This window comes from Gracilinanus agilis, chromosome 1 (genome assembly GCF_016433145.1).
Source record: "Gracilinanus agilis isolate LMUSP501 chromosome 1, AgileGrace, whole genome shotgun sequence".
Classification (NCBI taxonomy): Eukaryota; Metazoa; Chordata; class Mammalia; order Didelphimorphia; family Didelphidae; genus Gracilinanus; species Gracilinanus agilis.
The window spans coordinates 179,760,459-179,772,032 of NC_058130.1; the positions used below are offsets into that span (position 1 = coordinate 179,760,459).

At 39.0% G+C, this 11,574-nt stretch overlaps 1 protein-coding gene across 1 annotated transcript; it reads left to right on the top strand.

Annotated features, from left to right (window-relative positions):
* Nucleotides 1-3,077: 3,077 nt before the first annotated feature.
* Nucleotides 3,078-3,287, top strand: LOC123231102 (heat shock factor-binding protein 1-like). The gene has a single exon (XM_044657330.1). It carries the CDS (start codon nucleotides 3,078-3,080, stop codon nucleotides 3,285-3,287), a length of 210 nt encoding a protein of 69 aa, XP_044513265.1.
* The last annotated feature ends 8,287 nt before the right edge of the window (nucleotides 3,288-11,574 follow it).

Consider the following 11,574-nt stretch of genomic DNA (forward strand, 5'->3'; position numbering starts at 1 on the left):
CCCTCTTCTTTTCCTTCCCATCTCTGTCTCTCCCTCTGTCTGTCTGTCTGTCTGTCTCTCTCTCTCTCTCTCTCTCTCACCCCTTTCCAGTTTTCTTATACTCTGTATGTTCACCGACTGGTGTCACTGGCCTCCTTGCTATTCCTCTCACAAGACCCTCCATCTCCTGACTCCAAGTATTTTCACTGACTGCCCCACCATGTCTGGAATGCTCTCCCTCCTCCTCTCTGCCTCCTGGCTTTCTTCAAATCCTGGTTAAAGGGGCAGCTAGGTGGCTCAGTGGATAGAGAGCCAGATCTGGAGTTGGGAGGACCTGGGTCCAAATGCGGTCTCAGACACTTCCTAGCTGTGTGACCCTGAACAAGTCACTTAACCCCCATTGCCTAGCCCTTACTGCTCTTAGCATTACTATTATCAATTCTAAAACAGAAGGTGAGAGTTAAAAAAATGTGCTATCTTTTATGGGAAGACTTTCCTGATTCCTCTTAATTCTAGTGCCACCCCTTTATAGATTATTTCTAGTTTATCCTCTCTATAGCTTGTTTGCAAATAGTTACTTGCACTTGTCTTCCTCTTTAGACTGGGAGCTCCTCGAGAGCAGGGATTGTCTTTTTCTTTGTGATCTGAAGTGATCTATACAGGGCGCCTTAGCTTGATGCTAGGCACAGCTTTCCAGCTCACTCAGTGGGTGCTTGATAAATGATGTTAATACTCCTCTTACTATGACCTAAGACCACATTAGGTTTTGTGGCTTTCATAGCATATTCTAGCTGGACTCATAGTGAGCTTCTAGTCCATTAAAAACTCCCAGATCTGATTTCAGATGAACTCTTCTGTCTTATATTTATGAAGGTGACTTTTTGAACCCACATTAAACACTTTACATTTCTCCTTTAAATGTTGAATGGTTAGATTTGGTCCATTGCTCTAACTTATCAAGATCCTTTTGGATACTGACTCTCATTCAGGGTAACACCTAACCCTCCCAACTTTGTGTCATCTGAAAATGCCTGCTATCCCGATATTTAAGCCATTGATCAAAATTGTTATTGTTTAGTTGTTTTTGACAATTATCCAACTCTTCTTGACCTCTTTTTGAGGTTTTCCTGGCAAAGATACTAGTATGGTTTGCCATTTCCTTCTCCAGCTCATTTTACAGATGAGGAAACTGAGACAAACAGGATTAAGTGACTTGCCTAAGGTCACGAAGCCTCAGTCTTGGAGTCAATACTGTGTATTGGCTCCAAGGCAGAAGAGTGGTAAGAGTAGGCAATGAGGGTCAAGTGACTTGCCCAGGGTCACACAGCTGGGAAGTGTCTGAGGCCAGATTTGAACCTAGGACCTCCTGTCTCTAGGCCTGGCTCTCAATCCACTGAGCTACCCAGCTGCCCCCAGGTCACGCAGCTTTTAAGTGTCTAAGGTCAGATCTGAACTCAGGTTCTCTTGGCTACAGGCCCAGCACTCTGAGCCACCTCTCATCAGAAAAGCACAGGATGAAAGAACCCCAATTCTTGGAGGCAGAACTGAAACTAGAATTATTGCCCTCTAGCATGCACCAGGGACTTCACCCAAGGAACAACATAAAAGGTTTCTCATTTGGGCAGAGGAAGACAGGCACCACTCCTTGAGGGGAAATAGAGAACCAGGAAGCCCCTGTAAGGGGCCTAATATCCTCCAGGGAAAGGAAGCAAGACATCAAGAAGCTTTCTATTTTAATTAATGATTATAAATAACAGTGCTAAAATTAGTTGTTTTTTTCACACTTGGAATCCAAGAGACCTGATTACTAGGGGAATGAGGAAAGTGGAATGGTAATCTCTTCAGCTTAGAGACAAATGCTTTGGGGGAAGAGGACTGAACAGGGGCTTGGACCTAATTTTCTCTAAACCTTTAAAGTGTCATGACAGAATGTGAAAGCTGGAAAAGGCATTAGGGAATCATCTAGTCCAGTTCCTATATTCTACAGAGGAGAAAACTGAGGCACCAGAAAGGAAAAATGTTACCCAAGTTCACAGAAAATGACTCAAGTCAACTTTTACTAAAACTAAGGCCAAGCTAAGGCGTTAACAACTTTTATTTATTTTTATTTTTTAATTTTTTCCACAGTTGCAGGATTCTTGTTATCTCTTGCGTTAACAACTTTTAGAGAGCGACTTGTGCAACCCCCTTATATACTGAAGAGGAGGAACTCAAGAGGTCAAGAGATATTATCAGAGCATTAATGCATTGCTGGTGGAGTTGTGAATTGATCCAACTATTCTGGATGGCAATTTGGAACTATGCCCAAAGGGCTTTAAGGGACTATCTGCCCTTTGATCCAGCCATACCACTGTTGGGTTTATACCCCAAAGAGATCGTAAGGAAAAAAGACTTGTACAAAAATATTTATAGCCACGCTCTTTGTGGTGGCAAAAAATTGGAAAATGAGAGAATGATTAGGGAATGGCTGAACAAATTGTGGTATCTGTTGGTGATGGAATACTATTGTGCTGTAAGGAATAAAGAACTGGAGGAATTCCATGTGAACTGGAACAACCTCCAGGAATTGATGCAGAGTGAAAGGGGCAGAACCAGGAGAACATTGTACACAGAGACGGATACACTGTGGTACAATCGAATGCAATGGACTTCTCTACTAGCAGCAATGTAAGGATCCAGGACAATTCTGAGGGATTTATGAGAAAGAACGCTATTCACATCCAGAGAAAGAACTGTGGGAGCAGAAACACAGAAGAAAAACAACTGCTTGATCACATGGTTTAATGGGGATATGATTGGGGATGTAGACTCTAAACTTTAGAGTCTAAAGGATTACCCTAATGCAAATATCAGTAATATGGAAATAGATCTGGAAATAGATCTTGATCAATGACACATGTAAAACCCAGTGGAATTGCTTGTTGGCTACGGGAGGTGGGGGTGGGAGGAGGGGAGAGAAAGAACATGAATCATGTAACCATGGAAAAATTATCTTAATTAATCAATTAAATAAGATCAAAGACCTTTAAAAAAAGTCATCAGGCACACTGGCCATAGAGACAACTTGGGGAAACGGACAGAAGTCTGGAGCCGGAGCAATGGCAGAGACAGACCCCAAAACTGTTCATACACTTCTCCAGCAGATGCAGGACAAATTTCAGACCATGTCAGACCAGATAATTGGCCGAATTGATGATATGAGCAGTCGCATTGATGATCTGGAGAAAAACATCGCTGACCTTATGACCCAAGCAGGGGTGGAAGAAATAGAAGGGGAAAACAAAATACCAACAATACGTAATAGTTAAAGATTTTGTTAATCATTTAGAGTGAACTCTTGAAAATGTTTTTAACAAGCCAAGAGGTGAAGGAACCGATTTTCTCAACTAACTACTGTGTGCAAACATTTTTTTTTATTATAAAGCTTGTATTCCTAGAATATGCAGTTTAGTTAGGTTTCAAGGTGATTTATTTTTTGATTTCTTGTATGTGGTAGCTTCAGCTATATGACATAAAATGTGTAAATATTAGTAAACTGAAATTCTGACTACTCTTGCCTAAAATTTTCAAAATTTTTAGTGCATTTTTTGTCAAGTCATTTGTCATTCTTTTTGTAGTAGTTTCAGTTTAATAACAAATTGGTACAAGTTTTTTTTAAGAAATGTATTAATTTTTTCAACTGTTATCAGATTCTCTTTGTGATCTGAAGCACCTAGAGTCAACGGTTCGTAATTCTTAGCACAAAATTACTGTTGTACTAATAACAAATAAATGGTATGTTGACCATGTTTTTAAATCAGACAAAAAAAATTGAGCATTTTGTATTTGTGTCATTGCTATGTTTCCATGATTGAGAACTATACCTAAGAATCTACTGTAAAAAGCCCCAGAAAGGAGCTGAAATTGAATGATTGTAACTACTGCCACTTTTTAATACACTAGAGGATTTGGATAGTGACAATAGTATCTCAGTTCCTCTCACATAACAAGGACAGAAAATAACCTATAAAGATGCATTACATTCACTGATTGGAATTTCATGTGGTGTAACACTTCAGTCTTTTAGTTTTATCAAAAATGCTTACTGTAAGAACACAAGGGGATTTTAAAACCCACTTGCTATTTACTTGTGCTACTGACTTTAGAAAGCATTTGTCAATTAGAAGAAAAAGCAAGTGGCCTTTGTGAATCCTTGCATACTGACTGATAAATGCCCTTATTGTAAGCTTGGATTTTCTTAAGAAAAATTGTGAGTTTTATTGTTTACCTTTTTTCTTAACTAAATGCTTGCAGAATAACACTTTTATAATAGATTATAGATGGAATAGAAAATACCAAACATTTTCATCATGACATCCCTTTCTTTTTATCAAGAGGTGAGGGACAGAGATTGAACACCCAGATGACTGACTCATTAAATTGCTCTTGAATTAAAAAAACAAAACAAAACAAAAACAAAGTCAAGATAAGCTGAAAGATGATCTAGAAGTAGAGGGAGCCATTTTTCCTTGAAATGAACTTTTAAGTGAATATTTTGTGATTGTAGGAGAAATTTTCAGTACCACCAGATAGTTTATTGTATTGTTATTTATATATATATATGGAATAAAGCTATGAAATAAAAAAAAAGTCATCAGAAGAACACGAATTCGACTCCTGACCCTACAGTTCTAGAGTGAGGGCAGGGGTAAAAAGATTCCCCAGGAGGCTACTGGGGTACAGGTTAGTTTCCTGAATAATTCTATAACTTTTTCAAGCCACAGAACCTTAAAACATGACCTCAGAGCTCATTTGAATTTCCCTTATAACAGATATTCTTAACCTGAAGTCCATGAACTTAAAAAAAAATTATGAATCTCAATATAATTTATTTCCTTTGTAATCTTGGGTATTTTATTTTATGAATTTTAAAACATTATTCTGAGAAGATGTCCATAGGTTTTACCAGACTGTGAAGAATGAACCACCATCCTAGAAGAATGAGCTAGTTGTTATCACAGGTGTTGTTCTTGTCCTTCATTTTTTGAAGAGAACCAGTGACATCACAAGGGTGATCTCTTCACTTGAGAGCCAAGCAGTGAGGCAGAGATGCACAAGGCCAGGTTGGGTCGCACTCTTTCTTCTGGTCACTGAAATCCAGTGCTAAGACAAAGGTTAAGATGACTGGTGATGGCCCGGGATGCATTGGAAGACGACCTTGGCATCAGCGATGTCTTGACAAAGCTCCAAGTACTCCACTGCACATGTGTCATGGCAGCTAAATGAATTATTCTCATCCACCCATTCCACCAGAAGTCTTTACATGCTTGGGATGGACACCCCCTAACTCATGATAGGCTTGAGGCCAATCAGGGTTAGTCCATCTGTGAGACAGTTTTACTGAACCTGCTACAGCTCCTTGGAGAAGTTGGGAGTTGGGTGAAAGGAAAGAAGAAGGTGAGAGTTGGGTGAAAAGAAAGAAGAAGGTGAGAGTTGGGTGAAAGGGGAATGCCAAAGGGAAATGGGCAGCCTTGAAAGGGTTTGGCAAGGCTTGACCTCAGTGTTAGTCCTCCCTGAACACCCCACACACCCCATGTTATCATAGTTCTGGCTCCCTTGGAGAGCCTGGTGCTGAGGATCCCTGGAACTATACCCTCTTTCCCCAGACCCAGATGAATGGAGGGGCGAGTTTGAAGAGATAAGCAGGGAAAGTTCCACCTCCAAGATGGCACAGAAGGCAGCAAGAGGGGTGATCTGTGAGGATTCCCATCTGCCTCCCTTTCTAGTTAGAAGGGGAAATGAAGAGAACACAGACCTTTCACATTCTGAAATAACACTTAGTAGTTGATGGAAGCTAATTGACTGATCCTGGTCAGCTCAATAACTAAAGTGGTTGGTCTCCTTGGTGATGCCCACTCTAAGAAACTTATCACAAATTAGCTAATTTTCTGAGTTAAAGGTTTCTATGTTAGTTCATCAAACACACCAGTTCTTTCATTTTCCATAGAAATCATATTCATCTATTTATAGGCAGGCAGGTACCTTGTGAATCCAGTTTGGGTCCTCTGGCTCCCATCTGAACATGAAATCATTAGTCATGGAGTCAACTTTGAGGAAAGAGAAGAATTCATACACTGTTCTCTGGTGCTATCTCAACATTCTCTCTCTGAGTCCTGCCCCGTAAATAGATGAAATGAAGTAGCTGTTTCTTTTTATTGTTTGAGAGCTCTAAGGAAGACCTACCCTATCCTTCCCTTCAGGGCAAGCCGCCACAGACCTCATGGGTGCCTCAGGGGTCCCAGCTGGACTTGTTTCCAAATGAGACTACACTTTTCCTTCTCTGCCCCAGAGTCCATTCCAACCTTAACAGCAATGCCTCTTTCCTCATCCTGGCTGACTCCTTCCCATCTCTCCCCCTAACAGGAAACCCAGAATTCCTTCTCTACTCCAACCCTTAAATCCCCTCACCTCTGTCCCAATGGCAGTGATGTTCATGTGCATCCTAAGGATTTCCAGGCCTTCCTATCCACACTGTCACTTTGCCCTTAGGTCATCGGAACCTTTCCATCTGCCCAGAAGTAAAACTTTCTCCTATATGTGCCCCCCCCCCCACCAAGAGTGTGAACTCCTGGATAGCAGAATTATCTTCTTTTTCTATTTGTATATTCTGAACTTTCTATAGTACCTGGCATGTAATAAGCATTTAATAAATGATTTTTCATTCCTTCATTTGTGTTATTTAAAAAGAAGCAGAAAAAACCCTCTTCTCCCAAAGTGTTCCTTCAAAATTTTCCACAGAAGATTAATTTCTACCATTAATTTTACTTCTTAAAGTCTTCTGCAAATATTTATTTAGATTAAATAACACCTTACCTAAAAGGGATAACACAAGAAGTAGTTAACACATTTAAAAAAAATGTACAACCACTTGTATTCAAAAAATAGATGTGTTTAAAAAAGGATACAAAAAAAACCACATCTCTAACCCCTTCCCCTAAAAGAATACAAGCCTCACCAAATGATCTAGGCTGTGCAAGCCTAGATCAAAGACAAAAAGAAAAAACCCTTACCTTTTGTTTTAGAATCATTACTATGTATTGGTTCTAAGGCAAAAAAAAAAAAAAGTGTCAAGTGCTAGGCATTAGAGGTTAAGTGACTTGCCCAGAGTTACACAGCTAAGGAAGTGTCAAAGGCCAAATGTGACCTCAGAATCTCCCATCTCCAGACTTGACTCTTTATCCCCTGCACTACTAGCTGCCAATAACTTACTTTTCAAAAACTGAACAGCAAAAAGGAAAAGACACTTGAATTTATGTGCATATTAGAATGAAGTATTGCTCTTTTTAAAATACCTGGATTTCCAATCAACATTCTCCTTCAGTTGTTAATCTTACATGTTTTCAGATGCATTTGTTGTTTGTTTGGAGCAGTCTATAATGAAGTGTTTTATTTTGAGGATATGTTGACTTATTAACACTTTATCAAAGAGATCATTTATCTAGTTTTAGAAAGGATGAAACTGAAACTCAGAGAGAATGTACGTAAATGTACTTGCAAACTTTAAAATACTATATAAATTTCAGTAATTGTTATTCTCATTCTCATCCTTTTTTAACATCCTTTTTAAAATTTTGAGTTTCAAATTCTCTCCCTCCCTCCTTCCTCTCCCCCCTCCCTGAGATGGTAAGTAATCTGATACAAATTTTACATGTGCAATCATGCTGAGCACTTTTTCATTTTAGTCTTTTTGTAGAAGAGATCTCAAACCAAAAAAAGGAAGCAGAGGAGGAAGACAGAGAAAAAAGGGTGGGGGAGGAAGAGGAGGAGAAGAAGGAGGAGGAGAAGGAGAAGAACAAGAACAAGAACAAGAACAACAAGAACAAGAACAAGAAGGACGAGGAGGAGGAGGAGAGAAGATTTAATGTCATTTTTCTTTGCATTCAGCCTCCATCAGTTTTCTGGAGGCAGATGACATTTTTCATCATATTCTTATCTTTTCTTGATGCAGTTCAGATAGAAGAGGTGCTGGGACAAATTGTCTTTCTATAAATCTCATAATGTTCTACAGACTGTTCTACAAGTGGATCAGGTGACTGCTTTCTGTAATTGAATAAAAGCATCCAATTATCAGCCCATGTTCTGTAGGCTCAGAGTGAAAACATCTTCACGGCAATTCTAATAGTGGGCAGGAAGATGGTTTTGATTTTTTTTCCCCATTGTATCTCTATATTTTGCAAGTTTTTCACTCTATTCAACTTAAAGATTATGAGTAATCAATATTGCAATATCTATTAAAAATGAAGTTCTGTTGGAATTGGATGCAGATAAAAGCATGCTGTCTTTCACATTAGTTTATTTCTGGTTTTATTGTGAGGTTTGGGCTTTATATGAGTATTTTCTTACAATGACCAATATGGAAGCACGTTTGGCATGATAATACATGTATAACCCAGATCAAATTGCTTACCATCTCTGAAAGGGAGGAGGGAAAAGAGGGAGGGAGACAATTTGGATCTTATAACTTTAGAAAATATATGGAAATTTATTTTTAGAATTATCAGAATTGAATTTGGAATGGAATTGGAATTGAAATAATTGGAAAATTATTATTACATGTAATTGTGAAAATAAAATATCTTTGAATAAAAAATAATTCTCAAATTTGTATGGATTCTTGTTCTGTCCAGGTGATTTGTCTGTTGATAATGCTTCAGTTCCAAAATACTTGGTTCAATTCTCAACACTATTTTATACAATATCTACTGCATAGGGATGTGTTGTCTATTTCTGAGATGGAATTCTCTCCACATTTCTTAAAATGATATTTTATTTTTCCCCCATTACATGTAAAAACAAAATATTCATTTTTTAAAAGTTTTGAGTTCCATATTCTCTCCCTTCTTCCCATTCCCCTCCTTCTACCAGGCCACATCTTACTAGTTTTGATAGATGCTAAAACTATGTAGCCTACAGTGATAAATTGTACAGTTTCTCCCACTCCTTTGCATAACTGGGATGGACCAATAAATCCTGGATCCTTTATGGATAACTGCTCTGTAATTTCTCTGGCAGTGACTTAATCTCAAATTGCTCCTACATAAATCCTTCTGTTTCTGAAACAAATCTGCATGACTTGGCCATTTGATCCATACTTCTCTATCAACATAAATTGGCTAATATGTAATGACATAATGTCTCCACTAAACATACTTCTAATTGAAATTGAATTAAAGGAAAAATAAAGGAAATTGAATTAAACCCTGAAAACTAGATGTTATCCATAAAATAATCTTTAATTCTGCCCTCAGATCTTGGCTGCCTCATAGGCTCTAACCACCAGTCTCAGTTACCTTTGATAAATCCAGTGGTTTATAAACCTATTGTCAGTCTTTATCGTCATCACTCTGTGAAATATTATAACTGTTCCAGAAATATTTCTGTAAATTTTGAACTTGCTTATCAGATCCTTTGGGAACCTCTATCCTGTAGACGAGGAAATGTTCATCTTTCAGTAGATTTCTTGGGATGATCAGCCCCGGGTTTTGTTAATGTAATAACAACAATATTATGTGACTTGCCCAAGGTCTCCTGGCATTTACAATAGTAAGATGAAAAGGGAGCTAAGTTTGGAGTCAGGAAGAGAAAGACATGCATATCTTAACATCCCTGGCTACATAACTCTAGGCTCATCTTACCTCTCTGAGCCTCAGTTTCCTCATCTGTAAAATAGGGATAATAATAACCATAGCATCCACCTCATGGGATTATCCTGAGGCCAAAATTACTTGTTTGTGAAGTGCTTTTGCAATTTATAAAGCTTTAAATCAATGTCCATTATTGCCATATCTAATAATATCTATTCCTAGTCATTTTTACCTATGAGAGAGAGCATAGCTCTGAGGGAATGAATGGGTCAAGATATGGGCAAGTTTTGATGAAAGAAAGGTTTGGGGAACAATCTCAGATCAGGAGTTCATACCTTCTGGAGTATAAAAATTCCCTTTATAAAAGAACTTTATGGAATAGCTGGGCTCAGGATACAGAGAGCCAAGCCTGGAGATGGGAGGTCCTGGGTTCAAATCTTATCTCAGATCCTGGGCAAGTCAGTTGGCCCCACTGCCTAGCCCTTACGGCTCTTCTGCCTCAGAACCCATACATAGTATTGATTCTAAGCCAGAAGGGAAGGGTTTTTTTTTTTAAGTGTCATGGATTACCACATAATAGTAAGTTGTATTATTAATATCATCTGTTGGTGGAGAAAATACATAATGACATAATACAAGATGACATCAGTACATAAAAATACATAATGACAGCATGCCTCTACTAAACCATGCTGCTAATTGAAATGGAATTAAATGAAAAATAAAGGAAATTGAATTAAACCCTGAAAACTAAATAGCTGGATTTTTTTATTTCAGATGAGTGTCTGGAAAAAATATGATCAAACGAACACATAAAGGAGAAATTTGAACATCTTTCTACAACTCCAGAAAACTATTTAAATAGCATTGAGGAAAGATGAAGGCAAGAAGGATCAGAGGTAACTAACTTGGCGTCAGTAAGGGACAGGATGAAGCTGCCCAAAGCCATGACCTGGGGCAAGAGAAGGAAACTCCAAAGGGGGAGGAAGAGTCAGGCCATGCTTGGAACGGTGGAAATGGGAGGCCTCTCTTCTTTTTGTGATAGAAAACTTCCTGCCATGACAATGAGGCGACACACTAGGGTGATGCGTGAAGCAGTCAGGGTACTGCTCCCCAGCTAGTATTTGTAATCAGTCTTAAAAAAGACCTCAGAGGTTAGCAACAAATTTTTACTAGCTCCCCTTTGCTAGAGGTAAAACACAGACTCTATGGTTTATTATTTAAAGGTCCTACCTAGACGCCATACTACCTTTCCAGTCTTATTTCATACTATTCCCCTTATTAATGTACTATTGGCTACCCACATGTCCTGCCCTTCCCCACCTCCATGCATTTCCCAAAATTTATTCTCCCATGCTTGGAATGCATTTCCCTCTGCATCTCTGCTGCATGAAAATCTGTTTCCTCCTTCAAAGCCCAGCTCAGGTTCTCCCTTCTCCATAGTCTTTTCTGCTATCTTCTCCCACTTAAATTTCTTGCAGCCATTTTTTTTTCTAGACTTCTTGCCTTCGTCATATTCTACCTTTTATAGCCTAGTAATTTTTGTAAATACTTTATCCTCCCTTCCCGCCCCCCAATTAAACTTTAAGCTTCTTAAGGGCAGAAATGGAGGTTTTTTTCATCCTTGCATTCCCAGTGTTTAACACTGTGCAGTGCACATAATTTAAGTTTGTTGCATGGTTGAACTGAATCTAGCCCAACCTCCCAAACACTGTGGCAATTCCCTCTATGGCATTCCTGGGAAATGGTCAACCAAATTCTGCTGGAAGATCTCCAGGAAGAGGGAATGCCTAAATGAAGAGTAAGTCCCAGCAGAGGAGGTCAGAGCAAGTTCAAATCCTCATCAGGAAGCAGCAATGGGACCAAGCAATGTGTGGAGGGGAGGAGAAGGCAGGGGAGAGGAGAAGAGAGCAGAAGAAAGGACAGGAGAGGGGAGGGGAGGGGAGAGGAGGAGAGGGGAGGGGAGGGGAGA